A 23,183-nucleotide genomic window follows, 5' to 3' on the forward strand; every position below is an offset into this window, starting at 1 on the left:
CCAGTGTCTCCAAGTAGACGTTATCTCAGGCAGTGTTTGGCAGCCCTGCTCTGGCTGCAGCTATTTTCAGTGCCGCTTTTGTGCCATGCTGAACAATATTCCTTGCATGGCTGCTGATAGAAAGATGAGAAGGTTTCTGTTTGATTCTCCTCTTCCTTCCCTCCCCCTTCCCCCTTTTCCAACCCCCACCAGCTCCAGCCATTCTGAGCTCAAGTCACTGGGCTGGTTAGGGGTGTGTGTGTGTGTGTGTGTGTGTGTGTGTGTGTGTGTGTGTGTTGGAAGGGGACCAAGTGGACCAAGGCAGGGAAGGTCTCAATCAGGCCTTCTAGTTGCCCTCAACCTTACTAGGACCTCCACGGAGGGGAAAAAGAAGCTAGGACTGGGCAAGTAGGGGCTACAGAACTAGGGTGTATGAGGAGGATTGTTCAGGGAAGTGGATTCTGTCTTCACCAATGGTCACAAGACTAGCCCAAGCTATTCACTGTAAAAAGGCCTGCTCAGCAAGTGTTTCCCTGTTGTGGGTGGCTCTTCATTTAATAGCCAAGGCCAAAAGGGGTCCTAGCCAGCCTTCTGCCCCTTTTTTCTTTGTGCCAGCAAGTGTTCTTTGCCCTACCTCCCAAGAGCCATTGCTTTCTTCCATCTACGTATATAGTATTAACAGTTCCTCGATCAGCTCCCAACATCCCCCCGCCCTACGTCTGCTGCTCCAGGTTGAACCTAGAGATCAGGGTCACTAGTCCTAGTTTGGGAAGAGACTGTTGAGTAGCACGGACCCTTGTATAGACCCGACGGCCATTCCCGTGAGGGCACACATGACCCCAATCTACAGTGGTAGCCCTTCCCCATTAAGTATCTCCCCCGTGTTCCGTCCTAGAAGAGCTCTGATCCTGGACTATTTGGTCACAGGTGTCCTTTCTCAGGCCTCCTTGTACACAAGCCTGTTTCACTCTTCATTTTCTCAGGGTTGTAACGCACTGCAGCTGCCCCCATGGGCTGAAGAAGAGCCTTACACTTTTTCATCTAACTGATTTTTTGTTTTGTTCTTATTCTTCTGTTCAGGTTAATTTTTTAGGCAGCTGAACTACTGCACTTCAGGGCTCTGGCTTCTACAAAAAAAAAAAAAAAAAAAACAAAAACAAATTGAGACCAAACTTCTTGGGGGAAAGCACTGATATAAAAATTTCAAGGAGAATGCCTTCCTAAGAAACTAGACACTCAGAGGTTGACCCAGAAGGTTGAGCCATTGCTGAACTTATGGGACTTGTGGCTTTTGTCCACCTTCCTCAATTAGCTCGTTAAAGGACGGAAGCACATTTCATGCCTTGATTGGCTCCCTCATGGTATCATGGCACATAATTGGCTCTCAATGAACACTTGCTGAATTGGACCAAATTTAAAGGCTCTGAAGGGAACTTACAGATCATCTAGTACCTTGCTACTCAAAGTGTGGTCCCTGGGCCAGCAGCATTAACATCACTTGGGAATTTGTTAGAAATGCAAAATCTCCAGGCTCTGCCTCAAAGCTACTGGATCAGAATCAGAATTTTTTTTTTTTTTTAGTTTTTTAATTTATTTTGAGAGAATGAGAGAGAGAGAGAGCTCACACATGGAGGAGGGACAGAGAGAGAAGGAGGGAGAGAATCCCGAGCAGGCCCCACACTGTCAGCACAGAGCCCCACGTGGGGCTCAAACCCACACATGAAGAGATCAATGATCTGAGCCAAAATCAAGAGTTTGGATGCTCTACTAACTAAGCCATCCAGGTGCCCCCAGAATTTGCATTTTAACAAGCTCCCAAGTAATTCATATACTCCTTGAGAAGTGCTGATCTACAATAGCTTCTTCTTTTCTGCCTCCCCACGGTCCTACCCATGTCTTGACGGTATTGCTATCCATAGCCTAGCATGTATGAGCTAAACCAGGCCATTCAGTGGGCATCTACAAGATCTCTGTAGAAGCAAGCTCACCATCTGTGGTAACAGTCTGTGCCACAATTGGCACCAAATAATACTGAACAGAATTAAACTGACATTCAAAGAACTTAAGAGTGGGACCTTGTACTTAGCATATGCTTATTCAAAGCTTATTGAGAGAAAGGTTTAAATCACCTATTATAACCTCCCTGGATGATCACTGTGATGGGTAACTTATGGGTCAACTTGACTGGGACAAGGAGACCCAGACATTAGGTCAAACATGAATCTGGATGTGTCTGCGATAGTGTTTCTGAATGAGATTAATATTTGAGTTGGTAGACTGAGTAAAGAAGTTTGCTTTCCTTAAAGTGGGTGAGCCTCATCCAATCATCTGAAGACCCAAACAGAACAAAAAAGTCTGGGTAAGAGGGAATTTCGCCTGCCGGACTGATGAGCTGAGACATTGGTCTTCTGTCTTTGGAGTCTAACTGAAACATCAGCTCTTCTTGGGTCTCAAGCTTCCTAGCTTTTGGACTGAAACTTACAGCATTGGCTCTCCCAGTCCTCAGGCCTTGAGACTTGGCTGGTACTACATCATCAGCCCTCCTGGGTCTCTGGCTTGCTGACTTGCTCTTGGGACTTATAATCATGTGAGCCAATTCCTTACAATAAATTTCTTTAAAATATGGTTCTGTTTCTCTAGAGAACCCTAGAAGTGGGAGTGCTTCTCTAACAAATACCTAAATATGTGGAAGTGGCTTTAGAAATGGGAACTGGGTAGAGGCTGGAAGATTTTTGACATGCATGCTCGAAATATGGATGTCAAGGGCGATTCTGGTGAGGTCTCAGATGGAAATGAGGAACACGTTACTATAAACTGGAAGAAAAGTGATCTTTGTTATAAAGTGGAAAGAATTTGGCTGAACTATGTTCTAGTGTTTTGTGGAAGATGGAACTTTCAAGCAATGAAATCGGATATTTAACTGAGAGGATTTCCAAGCATAGTATTGAAGGAATGGCTTGGTTCATTCCAAATGGTTGGCTCTTATAGTAAAATATGAAAGGAGAAAGATGGATTGAAGAAGGAATTATTAGGCAAAAAGGAACCAGAACTTGAAGATTGGGAAAATTATCAGCCTGTCCATACTGTAAAAAAAAAAAATGAGAAAACTTGATCTGAAGAGAACACTAAGGGTGTGGCTAAACAGCCATTTGATAAAGAGATCTTAGATGGGGGCACCTGGGTGGCTCAGTTGGTTAAGAGTTTGGCTCTTGATCTTGGCTGAGGTCATGATCTCACGTTTTATGAGTTCAAGCTCTGCATCAGGCTCTGCACCATCAGTGTAGAGCCTGCTTGGGATTCTGCTTGGGATTCTGTATCTCCTTCTCTCTGCCCCTCACCTGCTTATTCTCTCTCTCTCTCTCTCTCTCTCTCTCTCTCCCTCTCAAAATAAATAAACTTAAAGGGAGAGAGTGAGATCCTAGTTGTAACTCATGGACTTAATCAGCCACTTCAGCAGAAGCCAGGCATAGAGATGTGATTATACTAGCAAAGACACTGCCAGCGTGAACTAAGGAGGACAGAGAAAACAAAATGAAGGAAAGCTGTTGGACTTTTTAGATACTACAGAACAGGACCATAGAGATATTTATCAAATGTGTGATATTCTTTAAGAAAAGGGAAAAACAACCCCTCAAGTAATTGAGATTAGCAGGGCTGCTTTCTTGGTTTCAAAAGGTGGGTCCATTGCATTGGTTTCAACAGGCCAGAGAGCTTCTGACTAAAGCCTTGGGTGTGGGAGTCCAGAAGGCACGGCATTGACCCAAAGAAGATTATTCTCAAGTTAACATCTAATGGAATTTGGCTTGCTAGGTTTTGGACTTGCTTAGGACTTATCACCCATTCCTTCCTTTGGATTTCTCCCAATTATTTATTTAAAAAAATTCTTTTAAATGTTTTTATTTATTTTTGAGACAGAGAGAGACAGAGTATGAGCAGGGGAGGGGGAGAGAGAGAGAGAGACGCAGAATCCGAAGCAGGCTCCAGGCTCCAAGCTGTCAGCACAGAGCCCGACGTGGGGCTCGAACTCACAGACTGTGAGATCATGACCTGAGCTGAAGTCAGACGCTCAACTGACTAAGCCACCCAGGTGCCCCGAATTTCTCCTACTTATAATGCCTATGCCTGTCCCTCATTGTATTTTGGAAGTACACAATTTGTCTGATGTCACAGGTTCACAGCTGAAGAGGAATTTTGTCTCAGGATGAATATACCTCAAACATATATACCTGATTTAGATGATATTTAGATGAGACTTTAGACTTCAGGGTTAATACTAGAATGAGGTAAGACTTTTGGGGTCATTGGTATAGAATCAATGTATTTTGCATGCAATAAGCCATGAATTTGGTGGGGAGCAAGCATGGAATGCTATGGACCAAATTGTGTCCACCACCCAAATTAATATGCTGAAGCCCCAGCTCCCAATGTGACTGTATTTGGAGTAGGGAAGTAATCAAGGTTAAATGAGGTCATAACGGGAGGCCCTCACAGGTTTAGTGCCCTGTAAGAGGAGACACCAGAACTCTCTTTCTCCCCATGGTGTGAGGAAACAATGGGAAGGCAGCCATCTATAATGCAGGAAGAGAGCTCTTACCAGAAACCGACCCTATTGGACCTTGATCTGGAACATCCCAGCCTCCAGAACTGTGAGAAATAAATTTCTAGTATTTAAGCCACCCTGTCTATGGTATTTTGTTATGGCAGCCCAAGCTAACACAGTCTTTGTTATGGTAACCTGAGCTGACTAACACAATCTCTAATGATAGGAGATGAGGAGAGGTCTCTAGGCCTCCACAGGGTGGACTGAAGGGCTCTGGAAGGGCCTCAGAGCCCAGGACACAGAATCTCATTATTCTTCTGATGTCCTTGGTGCAAACCAGGGAGCTGCTGCCTGCCCTAGAACTCCAAGCCGTTCCCAGGTAGAAATGGGCACTCAACACCATCATTCAAAACCAATTCAAAACTCTTTTCTCGGACTGAAAGGTTTTGGTACTGTTGTTGAGACATCTTCCCAGTTGTAGGGGGGAATGTTATAAATGAAGAGTCAACATTTTACAATTACAATTATAAAATTGTTTCCCAGAGGTTAGGAAAAAAACCAAAATACCTTTGTTGGAGCTTACTTATAAAAAGCATTATTCATGTGGCTGTTTTCATCCTAATATGTTCAATTTCATCATCTTCTATAAAGATCATCATGACTCCCAAGTATTCAACCAATCTATACATATTTATAAGCCATTGCAGGGTTTATTTGACTGTCTTTCGTTATCAAACCTGTCAATTCCCTTCAGTGAAATGAACAGCGGTGTAATTTCTGATCTGTGGGCAGTGTCTGGGAGGAGGGTAGGGTGTCTGTGGCTGGCAACCTACTGGCCAGCCAAACTGGAAAATCAGCTTTTCAGAAGTTTCCTCCTGACTCCTCCCAGGCCATTTATCTCAGATTATCCTCCACCTGCACTCCCCAGGTTAGGGGAGGGCAGAGGAGAGAAAAAATATTAAGGTTTGGGATGGACTACCATTGACCATATTTGTAATTAGTTCCGAGTTCTGGCAACAGAGGACAGGGACAGAGGCATTATTGTGTTTTTTCAGCACCCAGTGAGCCATAGTAGCCACAGCAGCAGCCATGTTTGTAGCTCTCCTGATCCACATGGCACAGCCATGACTTGACTTGTCCCACAGACAAGACTTGGGACAACGAGAGCCTTACATGCTGCCCCACCCCTCTGGCATGTTCATGTGTGCCTCCTGACATGACCTAATCGTCCTCCACCAGCTGCCTCTGATATATGGGAAGGTCCCCTGGCCAATACAAGGTGTGGGCACAAAGGGTGGCACTGTTTCCCAGAATCTGAGAATAATCCTATTGGATCCAGGCAGCTAGTGCTGGGCAATGGCTCAGAGTTCCCAAGGAAGTTCAATAAAGTAGAAATTAAGTTATTGCAGACATGAGCTAGGATGGGGACTTGGGGAGCCTACTCACAGAATGTTAATGAAGGTAGGTAGCAGAATATGCTACCCTAAAATATGGCATGTTGGCAAAGGATTACATTGAGCTGAAGGCAATTGAGAAGAAGCAGACACGAGAAAAGCTCCGACTTCCCCTTGTTTGCCTAAAAGCAGGACATAAATTTGTAAAGGTGTCCCCCCTCCCTGCTCTACCAGGAAGAACAGAGGTCAATGACTGGAGACAACTCTAGACCCTTATCAGCCCAGAGATGGCACCAGAGCAAAAGAGTAAACAAACTTTACTGAAACTTTATCAGCCATTAGTTCTCTCATTTATTGACCTTCCCACCAACTGCTGCCTTAGAAACTCAAAGTCCTTTTCCTTTCTCTCGGCACTTCCCTAAAAATTTATTTTTACGCTGCTGTATAAACCCAAGTCCTAACCACCTCTTTGAATTATTCATCATTGGGTACTCCTGTGTGTATGCTCAATGCACATGTTAATAAACTTCCGTTTTTGTTTTGTTAATCTGTCTTTTACCAGCCTAATTTACAGGGCCCCTACAGTAAACCTAACAGTTTTCCTCCTCCACTTTAGGGAAATGCAAGGGCCCCTGGGCTCCTTAAGAAGACGAGGGGAGGTTGACCCCCTGAGAAAGAGCCTTCTGAGTTGTAGAGGTGAAGGAGAGATTTCAGCTTCTGCTGATGAATAGGTAAGGCACATATAAAATAACTGTAAGCTTGAGATCTTAATTTTGAGTTAATAATGCAGGGTTTTGATTGTTTGGGCCATATACCCTACTTAGACCCCTAGAATGAGTTCTAGCATTATGCACTATCTGTACCACTCCCTGTCCTCATAGCCTCCCCTATCCTGAGGCATACTTGGATGCAGGTGGATTGTCAGTCTCCCTTTGAAAGACTCATTTCCAGTTGGCATAGAGAAAGTTCACAGAGGGGTGCCTGGCTGCCTCCGTCAGAAAAGCATGTGGACTCTTGATCTCAGAGTTGTGAGTTCGAACCACACGTTGGATGTAGAGCCTACTTGAATAAACTAAAAAAGAAAAGAAAGAACGTTCCCAGAAACTGCCATCTGAATGATGCTTCTAGAATGAGCAATGATGTGCCTGACCCATTTTTGCTTCTTAAGTCTGTGCCCCGTCAGTGAAGCGCCAAAGTCACCCCACTCCCTTCCCCAAGGCCTAATCTTTGATACCTAGATCACCCTCATCACCCATTCTGGGGCCTTGCCTGCTATCTTTGGAGAGAAATGTAATCTCAACCCATCCTTCACTTTTCGGGAGGTATTAATTTAGGTGTCCAGTATCAAGGACTCCTTTCCTTCTAGGTAAGACATTTTATTTTATTTTTTTTTTAATTTTTTTTTTTAACGTTTATTTATTTTTGAGACAGAGAGAGACAGAGCATGAACGGGGGAGGGTCAGAGAGAGGGAGACACAGAATCTGAAACAGGCTCCAGGCTCTGAGCCGTCAGCACAGAGCCCACGCGGGGCTCGAACCCACGGACAGTGAGATCGTGACCTGAGCCGAAGTCGGAGGCTTAGCCGACTGAGCCACCCAGGCGCCCCATAGGTAAGACATTTTAAATTCGGAGTCAAAATTATCTTTCTTTTCTTCAAAATCCTGTCAAAGACTCGGGCATTCTAGGATTAAATCCCTGATCAAACCAGCCAAGTGGTAGTCATTGAACACTGCCCCTTTCTTGGGATTCGCTACCGACTTAACACATTCATCTTTGATCTTAGGCTTTGGTTTCTCATACTCAATCTTGGTTTGAGTTTTCTCCGGAAGTGACTGTACTGCTTTCATTAGGTATCAAGCTATGAGATGGAAAAGGCCTCACGTAGTCCTGCCTTGAGATCAAACCAACAGAGTTTTCCAACGTCCATTGTATGCAAGACGCGGTCCTAGGATGAGTACTGGAAGATGAGCAAACGGACACAGTGAGTTGGAGGCTACCCCTGCCCTCAAGTAGTTTATAGCTAGCTGGAGAGAGAGACACGATCAAGTGTAGAGTGAACTGATAAGATATCAAGATGGCAATAAGATAGAATTGAGAAGGAAGCCTGAGAATGTTCAAAGACGATAAAGTCAACATAGGTAATAACAGAGGCAAGGGAAAATAAACCTTGCAGCGAAGGCAGAATTGGCCAGGCAAAAAGGAGAAAGAATGACCTTAGACCATGTTATAAACAAAGATACAGTCGGTTCTGCTGTCAGGCTTGTTTTGAAAACATGAATTTGTTCCAATCTGATTCATATATTAGGGAGCAATTTGAACATGATGTGATTTTTGCATTTGCTTATGCTTGATTTTGCCCTGGAAAACATTAGGCAGAGAAAAACGCACCCAGCTGAACCAAGCAGGGTGGGAATACATAAGATGTAGACAAGCACACCCCTCGAATGTCTGCCCCCACCTAAGTTCACGGTGTTATAAACCATACCCTTTGGTATCTGGTGTTATCATTTTCTTTCCAATCTCAGATAACCCCCCTTTAGCACTTCACAGTAACCCAGAAGTTTGTGCCCCGTCCAACATCCACTTCCATATGCAAAGTTCAAATCTGCGTTGAGGTATAATGCTATATTTATTGTAGAGTTTACGTATTTCTCAACTGTTTAACATGTATAGACCGTACTACCATTTCATTAGGCCCCTGTCTTTCATTGTTGTTAGTAACAGAGCGTTTGGGTATTGTGCCTTCTAACCTCACTTTTCCCTTAAGCCCGGTGGTTTTCATCGCACAGCATTTGTATAGCGTGGTTATTTTTAGTAGCATACGTTGCGTTACGGCACAACTGGCCATACAGGTTTGGGTACTAAAAATAATACTGGGAAAACTGTGGGTAAATGATTAGGGTTATAACTGAATTTATGTAGGAGAATTTAAGACTAAAAGCTGATGTCAGATCCATTCATTCTTTTGTGCATTCATTTGACAAAAATTTGTTGGGTGCCTACTACGTGCCAGACTTTGCTGTAGGCGCTGGAGTTTGGCAGTGAACAGAAGGGGCAAAAATCCCTGCCGGTTTACATCCTAGCTGCAGAGAGGGACAAACACAAGGTAAATAAAAAATATATATCATATGTTAGATAATAATGGATGCTGGGGCACCTGGGTGGCTCAGTTGGTTGAGTGTCCGACTTCAGCTCAGGTCATGATCTCATGGTTTGTGAGTTCAAGCCCCATGTCAGGCTAGCTACTGTCAGCCTGTCAGCGCAGAGCCCACTTCAGATCCTCTGTCCCCCTCTCCCTCTGCCCCTTCCCCACTTGCACCCTCTCTCTTAAAAAATAAACAAAAACATTAAAAAAGAGAGAGAGATCCTAGATAGTAATCAATGCTAAGAAGAAAAAAAATAAAACAGGAAAGTCGATATAATATCTCAGGGGCTGGGTTTGGACATGTTGTCAATATTATTTATTGCTGTATCACAAATTATCTCCAAACTCTACAGCCAAAGACAATAAACATTTACTGTCTCACACAGCTTCTGAGGGTAAGAAAGACAAGAGGAGCTTAAGTAGTGATTCTGGCTCAGGGTCTTTCATGAAATCACAGTCAAGGCATGGGCTATCAGTTTCCATGCTCAACCTACGTGGCTCTTGGCAAGAGACCTCAGTTCCTCGCCTGTCTCCATAGGACTGCTCATGACATGGCAGCTCGCTTTACCTAGAGAGAATGGCTCGAGAAAAAGAGATGGCATGCCCAAGGTGCAAGTTGCAGGCTTTTATAACGTAACCTCAGAAGCGGCATACCATCACTGCTGCTGCCACACAAACCAGCCCTAGTACGACATGGGAAGGGATGACAGGAAAACATGGGAGTATGGGGATCAAGAGGCAATCATTAGGGGACATTTTGGATGCTGACTCTGATAGTGACCAAGGAAGTCTTCATTAAGAAAATGACCTTTGGATTAACCCTTGAAGGAAATGAGGGAGGTAGCCATAAGGATATCTGGGGGAAGGTCGTCCTACGTGGGCGAAACAGCATGAACAAAAACACAGGCCTGGTGTGTTGGAAGGACAGCAGGGTTCAACGAGCTACAGCGGAGTGAACGAGAGGGAAAGGAAGAGAAGAGGTCAAAGAGGTGACAGGGAAGGGGAATGCTTTCCTCTTCACCCTGAGTGAAATACGACTTTTGAGGAGAGAAGTGACGTGATCTGGCTTAGGATTTAACGGAAGAGAATAGACAAGACGAGAGGGAAGCCGGAGCAGGAGCAGGAAGGTAAGTTGGGAGGTGAGAGATAGTAGTAAGAAGCGATGGTTAGGAGGTGAGAGATGATGGTGGTCTGAATCTGGAAACATTTGGAAGGTAGAATACTCCGGACTTGCTCGTGGGTTGGCTGTGGGGCATAAGAGGAAGAGGAGTCAAAGATAACACTAAAGTTTTTTGTTCGTGTAGCTGGAAGAATGGAGTTGCCATCTATGTTTGGTAAGACCAAAGAAGGAGCACCGTTAAGGCGAACACAGGCATTCAATTTTGGACACGTTAAATTTGAAATGCCTGTTAGACATCCAGGTGGAGATGTTGGATGGACGATTGGGTGATCAAGGTTAGAGGTACGTGTTGAAGAATCACCAGAGAAAGATAGGACTGAAAGCTGTGAGGCTGAATAAAATCCCCGAAGGAGTGAATACGGATAGAAAACTGAGTATCTCAGAGCACCCCAACGTTTAGGATGGGGGTGTAGCAAAGAAGACTATGAAAGAGTGGCCAGAGAGGCGGGAATCAGGCCAGGTAAACGTAGTGCCCTATAAGCCAAGGGAAAACGTCTTTCAAGGAAGTCTTAGAAGATGCTCTTTGTCAGATGCTGCTGACAGGATGAGAACTGTCCCCTGATGTGGCATGTGGAGCTCATTTGCTACATGGCCAGAACGGTTTTGGTGGAGTGGTGGAGGCAAAACCCTCACGGGGGTGGATTGAAGGTCGTACGAAAGGAGATAAATTGGAGACTGAGTATTCTTTCAAATAATCTTGTGTGAAGGGAGGGAATGAGTTGGGGTCATAACTGGAGGGGAAAATGGAATCAAGAGAGGGTTTTTACTTTATTAATTATTATTATTATTATTTATTATTTTGTGTCCAAAATCAGTTTATTGGGATAGTTTCCCACTCATGTTGATTTAGGTTACTTTTACTGCTGCTCCTGTCTGAAGGCGCATCCTTGTGTAAGCCTTGCTTTTCCTCCTTTCAGTTGGCACAGGACGGTGGAGCAGCCCACACACAAAACCACTGTTTGTGCGTGGCTGAAGACAGTGGTGATTTTGTAGCACGCTGAGTACTTCATGTCCATGAAGGAGGAGTTGGGGCTCTGGACCAGGCACTTCTTGTGCTTCCTCTTCTCCTCTTCTGGGGATGGGCGCAGGAGGTCCTTTGTGAGGGGTATGTTCTTGGGGGCAAGACATCACTGCCAGAAAGGCAAGAGAGGGTTTTTTAAAGACGGGAGATAGTGGCACCTGGGTGGCTCAGTTGGTTAAACACGGGACTCTTGATTTCATCTCACGGTTTGTGAGATCGAGCCCTGAATTGGACCCCATGCTGACAGCCTGACAGCATGGAGCTTGCTTGAGATTCTCTCTCCCTCCCTCTCTCTGCCCCTCCCCTGCTTGCTCTCTCTCTCTCTCTCTCTCTCAAAAATAAATAAATAAACCGGGGGCGCCTGTGTGGCACAGTCGGTTAAGCGTCCGACTTCAGCTCAGGTCACGATCTCGCGGTCCGTGAGTTCGAGCCCCGCGTCAGGCTCTGGGCTGATGGCTCGGAGCCTGGAGCCTGTTTCCGATTCTGTGTCTCCCTCTCTCTCTGCCCCTCCCCCGTTCATGCTCTGTCTCTCTCTGTCCCAAAAATAAATAAAAAACGTTGAAAAAAAAATTAAAAAATAAATAAATAAACCTAAAAAACATCAAAACAGGATATACAGCAGCATGTTCCTCCTAAGGGAAACACTGATGAAACAGGAGAGACAGAGGAGAACTGTGGGCGTAGAATCCTGAGTGGGTGAGAGTAGATAAGACCTAGTGTATGAGCAGAGGGGTTTTCCTCATCCTGGAGCACAGACAGCGTATCCACACAGCACGGAGGAGGCAGAGCGTATGGGCACAGGAGCAGAGAGGTGGATGGAGTAGGGCCCTTGACTCAGAGCGAGGATGAAGGAGGACGTGTTGGAGTTTGGGAGGAAGGAGAGAGAGAGGTGAAAGCGTTGTCCAGGAGAGCGGGAAACATGGCATGTTTGCTATGTAGCACCAAGAGTCACGTGTGATAAATGGGCATGGGTTCAGAGCTGAGCAGTCAGCATAGCTGTGTATGGTTCCCAGCCATGTTCAGCTGCTGGGAACAGGTGCAGAGCGGGAGAAGAGGTTGGGTTTAACCAAAGTTATGGTTTGACAAGGAGTAAGAGCTCTCATGGCTCTCCCGAAGTACATTCCTGTGGCTCTGAGGACCACATGTTCTGGTTTGCCCAGGATAGTGCCAGTTTATGCCTGGTTTCCCAAGGTGATTAGTAATAGTGTTCCCTTTCACTTTCAAAACTGTTAGATTTGGGTAACAAATGACATGATCATTCTACTTTGAGCAACATAGTGCCCCGGAGGTTTTCTCAACAGAGACTGCATCGTTGTTTTTAATGTTTATTTATTTTTGGCAGAGAGAGAGAGAGAGAGACAGAGCATGAGCGGGGGAGGGGCAGAGAGAGAGGGAGATACAGAATCCGAAGCAGGTTCCAGACTCCAAGCTGTCAGCACAGAGCCTGACGTGGGGCTCTAACCCACAGACCATGAGATCATGACTCAAGCCCAAGTCGGACGCTCAACCGACTGAGCCACCCAGGCACTCCTGTTTGACTTTTAAAAAACACTAAATAGATTGTAAATTCCTTGAGGTCAGTGTCCTGTTTTTATGCCTTCTGTGCCCCATCTCGAGCATAACTTTTAAATGTGGTCTTCTTGTGTCTTGGTTAATCCAGCAAAAACACAGGTGACTCAAGACTAGAGGATAATCCCAATTTTAGGCAAATTCTCCTCAATCTCAAAACAAAGTAAGGGGATTGAGGCAATTTACACACCAAGGGGACCTTTCATAATTCTGCTCAGGGTTATGGGGCAGAGTAGGTAAGAGTAGAAGGGAGGCCAGTCAAGACTCAGAACTATGCAGGGGGCAGATTGACCTAAGGAAGGATTTGAAACTAAAATGCCCCTGGTTATCTGTTGCTGCCTAACAAAGTAACAAATCACCCTAAAATTTAATGACATAAAACATCAGCAATAGCTTCGCTCTCTCTCACTGTTTCTGTGGGTCAGGAATTTGCAAGGGGTTGGTGTGAGAAGTAAGGGAAATGATTCATTTTCAGAAATACTAAATAAAACGGTACTGTCCAGTTAACAGTACATTTACAACCTGCTGGAAATATGTAAACCCCCCACCCCGACAGTGGAGTCCCAAACCTTTAGACACTTCACTTCCTGGTTCTTCTTCTTCCCCTCTCCTTTACGCGGGCTTATTTTCGTGGGCTTTGCAATGAGCTTGCGTCGTAGAAGAAAGGGAGGAGGGACTGAAAGTTTCTGCGTCACCTCAGGGAATGTATGTTTGTTCCAATCAGACTCCTTTTTGCCTTATGGGCATAGGCGACTTCCCAATAAGGCTGTAACCTCTGTAGTACTAAGCCAATGAGAAACCAGGGAGGGACTTGCCTCTGTAGTACTTAGCCAATGAGGAGCCAGGGAGGGACTTGCACACCAGGAGATAAATTGTCTGCTGTAACTTCTCCGAGTGTGTCTGTCCATCAGACACCCGCTCTTGCAAAAACATCAATTAAAGCCTCGCTTCAATGTGCTCTGAGTCTCTGCCTCCCTCCTTTGATTGGGTCAGTGGGCTTATTTTTCCCAGTTGTTGGGCACTTGTGGCTTGGGGTCTTTTCTATGGTTGTAGTCAACTGGCTAGAGCTGGAAAAGCAGGGGATCTGAAGAGTTTGGGGCTGGTGAAGCACCTCACTCTCTTCATGTAGTCACAGTGCCTTTCCATGTGGTCTCCTGCTTGGGCTGATGTCAGGGAGCTCTAAGCATGGTGGCCTCAGGGTAATCAGACTGCTTCCTTGGTGGCTGAAAACTTCCAGGATGGATGTTCTGGTGACTTAGCTTGGAAGTCACAGTGGTACTACTGTCCTACGTCTGCCCAGTGTCAAAGGAAGAGGACGTAGACTCACTTCTCAACGGGAGGAGTGTCAAAGCCACTTTATGAGATCACATGGGAAGGGCAATGTTGTTTGACCCATTTTTGGAAGATATAATTGTGACACAAAGTAGGGGTCCTTCTACCTTCCTTCCTTCCAAGGAGTCTTGTTGGAAGGCTGAAGACCCCATACTTTTATTTGTTAACCTTAACCATTTTTATGTTAAAAATCCTTCTGCAAATGGAACTTGGCACTTAGTTCCCCCCCCCCTTTTTTTTAAATGTTTTATTTATTTTTGAGAGAGTGACAGAGGGTGAGGGAGGGAGGGGCGGAGAGAGAGGGGGAGACACAGAATCCGAAGCAGGTTCCAGGCACTGAGCTCTCAGCACGGAGCCCGACAGTGGGCTCGAACTCACAAATTGCGAGATCACGACCTGAGCCAGAGTCAGGCGCTTAAGCGACTGTAGCTCCCCTTCCTGATAGGTGGTGGTGAGTGCAGAGAGTTTGCTCAGTGTCCACAGGGTTTAACGGAGGATAGAAATGGTAGGCTGTACCTCCTCAGTGAGAACCTTGACGTTACGATGGGAACAAACTGCTCCATCTAAGCAGTTGGGGAAGGTTATCAGTATGATATCACGTGACACATTAGGTTTTACCCACGTGGAACAAATGACCACACGCCTAGTGGCTTAAGACAACACACAGTTGCTATCGTACAGCTTCCACGGGTCAGGAGTCTGGCATGTTTTAGATCCTCTGCTCATGGGGCCACAACACAGAAATCAAAGGGTCAGCTGGTTTGTTTTCATGGGGAGGCTCGCCTGCAGAAAGGCCCATTTCCAAGTTCACTTGGGTTGTTGGCCGAGTCCACTTCCTTGCACTTGTAGGACTGGCGTCCCCGTGTCCTTGCTGGGTGTTAGCTGGGGACTCCTGTCAGCAGCTAGGTCTCAGGCCCTTTGCCGTGTGGCCTTCACAGGCCACTTGAACATAGTAGCCTACCCCGTGAGCGCAGAGAGCAAACTGGTGGTTGCAGAGGGGAGTAGGGGAGATGGGCAACATGGGAGGAGGGGAGTGGGAGGTACAGGCTTCCAGTTACGGAATGAGTAAGCCCACTGGGCTGAAAGGTCCAGCACAGGGAATGACACTGCACTAGCCTTGCACGGTGACAGATGGTAGCTGCACTCGTGGTGAGCCCAGTGTAACGCGTGCAGTTGGGGAACCACGATGTCGTACAGCTGGAACCAGTGGGACATCGTGTGTCAACTATACTCATATATAGGTCAGTGAAAAAAAACTTGGACTGATGCTGGCACACTGTAAAATTTCAGTGAACATCAGATGTCACTAAAAAAGTGAAAAAAGAAAAGTTATGGCCACAAGAAACGAACAAGAAACATAGCAGCCGACCTCCTCAAGGCCGGCAGTGGAATCTGTTTCATACATCCAATCTCTGACTCTAGGACAGGCCCTGTATCTTTTAATGGCTCGCCTAAGGGCACCTGGGTGGCTCGGTCAACGCCCAACCTCAGCTCAGGGCGTGATCTCAGGGTTTATGGGTTTGAGCCGCCCAGCAGGCTCCCTGCTGACGGGGGCCTCCTTGGGATTTTCTCTCTGTCTCTCTCCCCTTCCCCCACATACACACCTTGTCTCAAAATAAATAAATAAACTAAAAAAAGGCGAGGGCAGGGGGCTCACTTAATTAGGTCACGCCCATCCAGAATAATCTCCCTTTTGATACACTCAAAGTCATCAGCTGATCTGGAACCTTAAATACATAGGCAGAATCCCTTCACCTTTGTCAGATAACATAACCTAATCTTGAAAGTGAAATCCAGCCTATGCTTGGGTCCCACCTCACTTAAGCACAGAGGATTGATTATAGGGACATGTACTCTGGGGGATGGAAATGTCAGCGGCCATCGCACTTGATCTTGGGGGATCTTCTGGATGCTGGGTCTCCCATATCAATCAGGTTACAACTTTTTGAAACAGGAAGGGAATGTGGTGTCCTTAAAGGGACCTAGAAAGGTGACCTAGAGGGAAGAATCCTCTGTCCTCCTTAGCTTCTGGTATGGATCACATATAGCATGGCTCACCCTAGGGGTGTGCTTATGACTCCCAATTAGTAAACTAACAGAAAAGAAATTATTTTTTAAAAAGCAATTAATAAAGATGGGGCACCTGGGTGGCTCAGTCAGTTAAGCGTCCGACTTCAGTTCAGGTCATGATCTCACGGTTCATGGGGTCAAGCCCGGTGTCGGGCTCTGCTCTGTGGTGACAGCTCAGAGCCTGGAGCCTGTTTCGGATTCTGTGTCTCCTCCTCTCTCTGCCCCTCCCCTGCTCATGCTCTGTCTCTCTGTCTCTCAATAATAAATACATGTTAAAAAAAAAAATTTAAAAAAACAATCACGGAGAACAAGCACTTTAAATGAAGAAAAAAAAAAGAGGTATAAAATAGTAAGAAAAGACAAAGCACATTACGAACAATTGAATTGTGCCAAATCACTTCAAATCGAAGACTGAATGATTAAAGGGACCAAAAGCTAAAATGATAAAAGTGAATAAAACATAAGAAACAAGTAAACAAGCCACCATAGTAAGTGTCTAAATATGGAGCAGCCTATTCAGGAGCTCAGTGGCCTCATGCTGAGTTAGCCAGAATTCTTCAAGCTGAAGCAACCCTGAAATCCAACACATGCTTGTGAGTGTCTTTCTCAACGAGGGTTCCTCCTCTGAGCCGCAGAACACTGGAGGTTATCTGAGTTACTGTTTTCTCAATTCTGCCCCAAAATGGTACATAACTAGTACCCAGCAGTTGCACTACAAGGCATTTATCCACGGGAACCAGTGTGCTGTTTCGAAGGGACACATGCACCCCCGTGTTGATAGCAGCACTATCAACAACAGCCAAAGTATGGAAAGAGCCCACATGTCCATCGATGGATGAATGGATAAAGAAGATGTGGTATAGATATACAATAGAGTATTACTCGGCAATCAAAAAAGAATGAAATCTTGCCATTTGCGACTCTGTGGATGGAACTGGAGGGTATTATGCTAAGCGAAATTAGTCAGAGAAAGACAAACATCATATGACTTCACTCATCCGAGGACTTTAAGAGACAAAACAGATGCACATAAAGCAAGGGGAGCAAAAATAATATAAAAACAGGGAGGGGGACAAACCATAAGAGACTCTTAAATATGGAGAACAAACTGAGGGTTCCTGGAGGGGTTGTGGGAGGGGGGATGGGCTAAATGGGCAAGGGGGATTAAGGAATCTCCTCCGGAAATCATTGTTGCACTATATGTTAACCAATTTGGATATAAATTTTTAAAAATAAAAATAAATAAATAAATAAATAAATAAATAAATAAATAAAATGAAACATACATGCATAGAAAAGGCCAGTCTTGAGAATGCATAAGAAAAAAAAAAAAAAGATGGCTTAATAAAATATACCTAGGTTGAGAATTATAAAAAAAAAAAAAAAAAAAAAAAACCAAGCAAAGAAGTTAATTCATTGTATACAGCTTCATTCTCTCACCAGACTAGCTGATCTATGTCAAAAAGTATGCAACCAAGAAAGGGTTGGTCGATCTGGCACATGGTTCTGTGATATTTTTGAGAGACGAGTTTTAGGTGAGAAGTGGAAACTGAAGTCAGATTCCTGGGACATTTTCCCCCTCAAGAGTTGTGTGGTCAGGTGATTATGGACTGAAGCACACGAATCACTTTTGATCACTTACTAAATATAAGAAAGGCATCAACAGATGTCCTGACTTCAGAGGAATTCAGAGAAGTAGCAGAGAATATTCGTTTATTTGATTTTCTCCATAAGCCTTCTGGCCAAAGGCCCAGGAAGGACTTGTAATTAGTGCCTTTCTAGAAACATAAGCCTCCTTGGGAATGCAAGCTGGTGCAGCCACTCTGGAAAACAGTATGGAGGTTCTCAAAAAACTAAAAATAGAACTACCCTGCAACCCAGCAATTGCACTACTAGGCATTTATCCACGGGATACAGATGTGCTGTTTCTAAGGGACACATGCACCCCCATGTTTACAGCAGCACTATCAACAGTAGCCAAAGTATGAAAAGAGCCCAAATGTCCATCGATGGATGAATGGATAAAGAAGAAGTGGTATATATATACAATGAGTGTTACTCGGCAATCAAAAAGAATGAAATCTTGCCATTTGCAAGTCTGTGGATGAAACTGGAGGGTATTATGCTAAGTGAAATTAGTCAGTCAGAGAAAGACAAACATCATATGAGTTCACTCATATGAGGACTTTAAGAGACAAAACAGATGAACATAAGGCAAGGGAAGCAAAAATAATATAAAAACAGGGAGGGCGACAAACATGAGACTCATAAATATGGAGAACAAACAGAGAGTTACTGGAGGGGGTGTGTGGGGGGGGATGGGCTAAATGGGTAAGGGGCACTAAGGAATCTGAAATTGTTGTATTATATGCTAACTAATTTGGATATAAATTTTAAAAAATTAAATTAAAAAAAAAAAAACACCTAAGGCTCTTGGGGCACCTGGGTGGCTCAGTCGGTTGAACGTCCAACTCTTGATTTCAGCTCAGGTCATGATCTCATGGTTTGGTTCACGGGGTCGAGCCCCACCTCAGGCTCTATGCTGGCAGCATGGAAACTGCTTGGGATTCTCTCTCTGCCCTTCCCCTGATTGCTCTCTCTCTTTCAAAATAAATAAATAAACATTAAAAAAAAATAAGGCTTTTCCAACTTCACACTGCTATGGGCCAAAATTGTCTAAAGAGGGAGGACTGATTCTAGAGAAGCCCCACATGCCCCTTTCTTTTCTTCCCCTCCAGCATTTCATATGTGAGAAAACAAATGATGGCCATCTTCATTTGTCCTCATCCTGGCCAAGGAGCTCCTACAAAAGTTTTGTTAGAATTCATCAACTCTGGAACAGTCCCACAGGACTCAGCACACCCCAGAAGGTAACCATGGACACACTCTGCTAAATTCCATTCGACTTCTAAGCTGCATGGCCATTGATCACGCTTTCCTTGAAACACTTATTTCCTTGTTGTACTAGTTATACCTGTCGTATAACAAATTACACCAAAACTTTAGTCACCTGAGACAACAAATATTTATGATCTCAAGGTTTCTTAGGTCAAGAATTCCAGAACGTCTGAGCTGGGTGGATTTGTCCAGAAGCTCTCATGTAGTTGCAGTCGGGACGCTGGCCAAGCTGTGGTCATCTGAAGGCTTGCGTAGTGCTGGGGATTTACCAAGATGGCTCATTCAGATGGCTTTTGGCAGGTGGCCGAAGTTCCTCTCTGGTTCTCAGCTGGAAGCCTCAACCACTCATCATGTGGATGTCTCTGTAGGCTGTTTGTGTGTTCCCACAATATGGCATAACTTCCTTCCTTTATTATTTTCAGAAAGTGGAGGAATGTACAGTCCTTTTATGACCTAAAATATGACCTTTTATGACTAAATTTACACATTACCACTTTGGTTGATTCCATTTCTGAGAATAGAGTCATTAAGGCTAGCCCACCACCAAGGGTAGGAGTATCGAGGAGTACTGTAGACGAGGAAAAAACCTTTTCCCTCTACCCTCTTAGATTCATTACCTGGGGCCCTGCAAATTAGACCGACAAAAGACAGATTAACAAGAGAAAAACAAATAGAGTTTATTAACACGGTGTAGAGCTCATACAGGAGGGAGAAAGAGTGAACAGTGAAGAGTCATTCAGAAGGGTGGTTAGAATTTAGGCTTGTAGCGTCTTAACAAAAACCAATAAATTTGTAGAGAAATGGCAAGCCAAAGGAAAAGGGTTTTAGGCTTCTGAGAGTGGCAAACCATGGGAAGGAAAATATATAGGGAAAGCTAATGGAAGATAAGGGTTATTTCAGTGAGGTTTGTTATGTAGATTCCTCTCTGTGCTGTCTCTGGGCTGATAAGAGTCTCTGGTGATTAAGAACCTAAGCCTGCTTCTAGGCAAATAGTTGGGGAGGGCAGAGAGGTTTTTGTTTGTTTGTTTGTTTTTGGGTGGTTTTTGTTTTGTTGTTTTTTTGTTTTGTTTTGGTTTGGTTTTTTGTGGTGTTTGCTGTTTCTCAGTTGTCTTCAGCTCAAAATAACCCTTATGCCAAAGTGGCATATTTTGGGGTGGCAGATTCTGATCCCCTTCAGTGTCAGAGAGCTTGTGACATATTTTAAAGCTGCCACATATTTTTTTGTCTTCTGTAGCTTTAGCTCTCCTGGTTGTCTCCCTATGTCTCTGGCCACTAGCTCTCAATGTCTATCTATGGTTCTTTGTATTATTCCTGTTTCTTGAATGCTGGGTTTCTTGGGCCTCTGGGCTTCTCCCTCCACATATTTGCCCTGGGTCACCCTACACTCCTATGTACCACCTTTGGGCTGGTGATTCTCCAACCCAAGTGTTGCCATACGTCTTGTGAAAGGGCCATATGGTTTAGTAGGCCAAACGTTCTGTATTGCAAATATTCAGCTTTGCTTCTGTAGTGCAAAAGCACCCACAGACAATGCGGATGTGAATGAGCCTGGCTGTGTTCTGGTAATACTTTTATTTGTACAACAGTCTGCTGGCCATAATTTGTTGACTCTTTTTTCTAACTTCTGTGGCCCTCGCAGACCCTTCTTCTGGGCTCCGGAAGAAGATAAATGCCCAGCTGCCTTCTGGGCATTTCTTCTTGGATGCCTCAGAGGTAGTTCAAACTCATCTCTTCCTGTATTTATTGTACTCCCTGTATTGAACACGGTATTGTCTCGTGTCCTCTGTCCGGTAAACAGCATTGCCATTTGGTCAGTTGCTGTAGCCTGAGAGCTAGAAGGGCTCCCTGCTCATCCCTCTCCCTCGTCTCCCATCTCCAATCAGTCAACAATTAGTCTACTTCCTAAAGTTATCTCAGATCTATCCCCTTGGTTCCACCTCTACTGCTACTACTCAGTTTAAGCTATCATTGTGTCCATCCTGAAATACCACAATAGCCTCCGGTGCTAGGCCCCCAAAGATGTCCACATCCTACTTCCCAGAACCTGTGAACATGCCACCATCTGTGGCATAAGGGACTTTGCAGATGTAGCCAAATTAAGGCTCTTGAGATGGGAAGATTATCCTGAATTATCCAGGTTGGCCTGATAGAATCACAAAGTTCCATATAACAGGCAGGAAGGTCAGATGAGGGAGAGAATGTGACAGTGGAAGATTTGCAAGATGGCCTTTGAAGGTGGCAGAAGGGGCTATGATCTGCAAGAATGCAGGTGGCCTCTGGAAGTTGGAAAAGACAAGGAAAGTGATTTTCTACTTGAACCTCCGGAAGGTTCCAGCTCTGCCGGAATCTTAGCTGTAGCCCACGAGTCCAACTTTGGACCTCTGACCTCCAGAACTATCACATGATACAGTCGTGTTGTTTTAAGCCACTAAATTTGTGGGAATCTATTATGGCGGCCATAGAGACTGAATAACCTCCTCACCCTCCCTCCAGTCGTGCTCTGTTCTCCACCCCACCCCGAACACAAACAGGATCCGTCACATCCCCATTGAAAACACTCCCATGACTTGCCCACATCCTCAGAATAAACTCCAGGCTCCTTGCAAGACTTCATCACGGGTCCCCAGCAGTTTATGCCCCGCAAATTCATGCAGGGAATTTCACATCATGTCGTCTCTCCATGAGACAAATGTCCTGTCCGTCCAGGACCTGTTTACCTTCCGTCTCCCACCTGACTAACTCCTGCAAGTTAGTTATCCAGATGCCAGTTCCTCAGAGACAGTCCCTGCCCCCACGCTGAGTTCAGGTCCTCTGTTTGGAGACATTAAAGTAACTGCCCTATCAGACTCCTGGCCCGCTTTATTGCTAGGACTTGTGAACTCAGAGACCGCCCAACTGTCTTGGCCACCACTCGGCGCCGAGCACCTTCCGTGATGGCTGACACACACCAGTACGCGGTGAAGACAGACATGGACCAGCGATGGTCTAGGGAGACTTGGTGGAGGCGGTGGTGAGGGGCTCCCCTTGAGAAAGCTGGGGAAGAAGAGCCCGTGGGGGAGAGAGACCCGAGCTGACTCGGGGAGCAGGTGGGAGTCTGAATTGCCCTCATTTCCCTTCCTGCTCGGCCTGGTGGGGAAGACGCCGGGAGGGGAAAAGGGGCGTCGCTGCCCTCCCGCTACAATTAGCCGAGACTTTCATTCTTCTACAAAGAGGAGAGAGCAAATCAAAGGGAGATAAAAGTACATGTCCCACAAAGGACATCGAGACGAGGGGGAAGGAAGGGAGGGTGGTGGGACAGAGAGGCAGAGGCAGAGAGAAAGCCCTGCGGCCCAAACAAAAGCCCAGAGCCAGCTGATCCCCAGGATCAGACGGTGGAGACGCAAGGACAGGAAGAGAGCAGACCGCGTGGGGATCAGCAGCCCCGTCAGCCAAGGAGGAGAGGGAATGAAGGAAGATAAAACACTGATGTGAATGGCCGGGGAAGAGGGTGGAGAGGGACCCCAAATGGAGTTGGGACAAAAGCATGAAAAGACAAGATTGCCACCATCCCATGAGCACTCCACCCAGGGAAAGCAAAGAGGGGCTGGAGACAAAGGCGGAGAGAGGAAGGTGGAAAGGGAGGGAGCACAGCCGACTGGCCCTGAGCCGGTGACAGGGCTGTGAGCACAGGGGGTCAGCCGAGGCCCCGAAGGGGGAGCGGCAATCAGGGTACTGGCCTATATTTGATGAGAGAATCCTACCTGAGTAGCTTTCTTGTCTTTGAACTTTATATAAATAGAATTTAAGAGATGGACACACAAAAATAATGTGGTCGTGAGCCTTCCAACACAGATGCTTCAGTGTCTGGCTTCTTTCTCTCCACATTATGCTGCACATAGTGTGGATCAGTCATTGTCATTGCTGTATAATATTCCACCATGTGTGTGTGTGTGTGTGTGTGTGTGTGTGTGTGTGTGTATACACTTGTGCATATCCATTCTTGTATCTAGTGGACATTTTTCATTCAAGTCCACAATCTCTCTCTCTCTTTTTTTTAAGTTTATTTATTTATTTT

The 23,183-nt window shown here is 45.3% G+C and overlaps 1 protein-coding gene and 1 pseudogene across 7 annotated transcripts in view; one reads left to right on the forward strand and one right to left on the reverse strand.

Annotated features, from left to right (window-relative positions):
* The window catches only part of SNRPE (small nuclear ribonucleoprotein polypeptide E), a 132,894-nt gene extending 109,857 nt beyond the window's left edge, over positions 1-23,037 (forward strand). For 5 of the 7 annotated variants that reach the window (XM_078441271.2, XM_078441272.2, XM_078441275.2 and 2 more), the window contains 2 exons: positions 18,970-19,101; positions 20,769-23,037. In XM_078441271.2, the coding sequence (XP_078297397.1) occupies positions 18,970-19,101; positions 20,769-20,798 (162 nt within the window). In that variant the 3' untranslated portion in view covers positions 20,799-23,037. Of the gene's footprint in view, positions 1-18,969; positions 19,102-20,768 lie in introns of those variants that run through there. The other 2 variants (XM_078441270.2, XM_081791917.1) reach the window with 2 other exon arrangements.
* LOC132685820 (small ribosomal subunit protein eS27-like pseudogene) lies at positions 11,060-11,416 on the reverse strand (annotated as a pseudogene).
* Positions 23,038-23,183: the final 146 nt, after the last annotated feature.

This window comes from Panthera onca, chromosome F1, assembly GCF_046562875.1.
Source record: "Panthera onca isolate mPanOnc1 chromosome F1, mPanOnc1 haplotype 2, whole genome shotgun sequence".
Lineage (NCBI taxonomy): Eukaryota > Metazoa > Chordata > Mammalia > Carnivora > Felidae > Panthera > Panthera onca.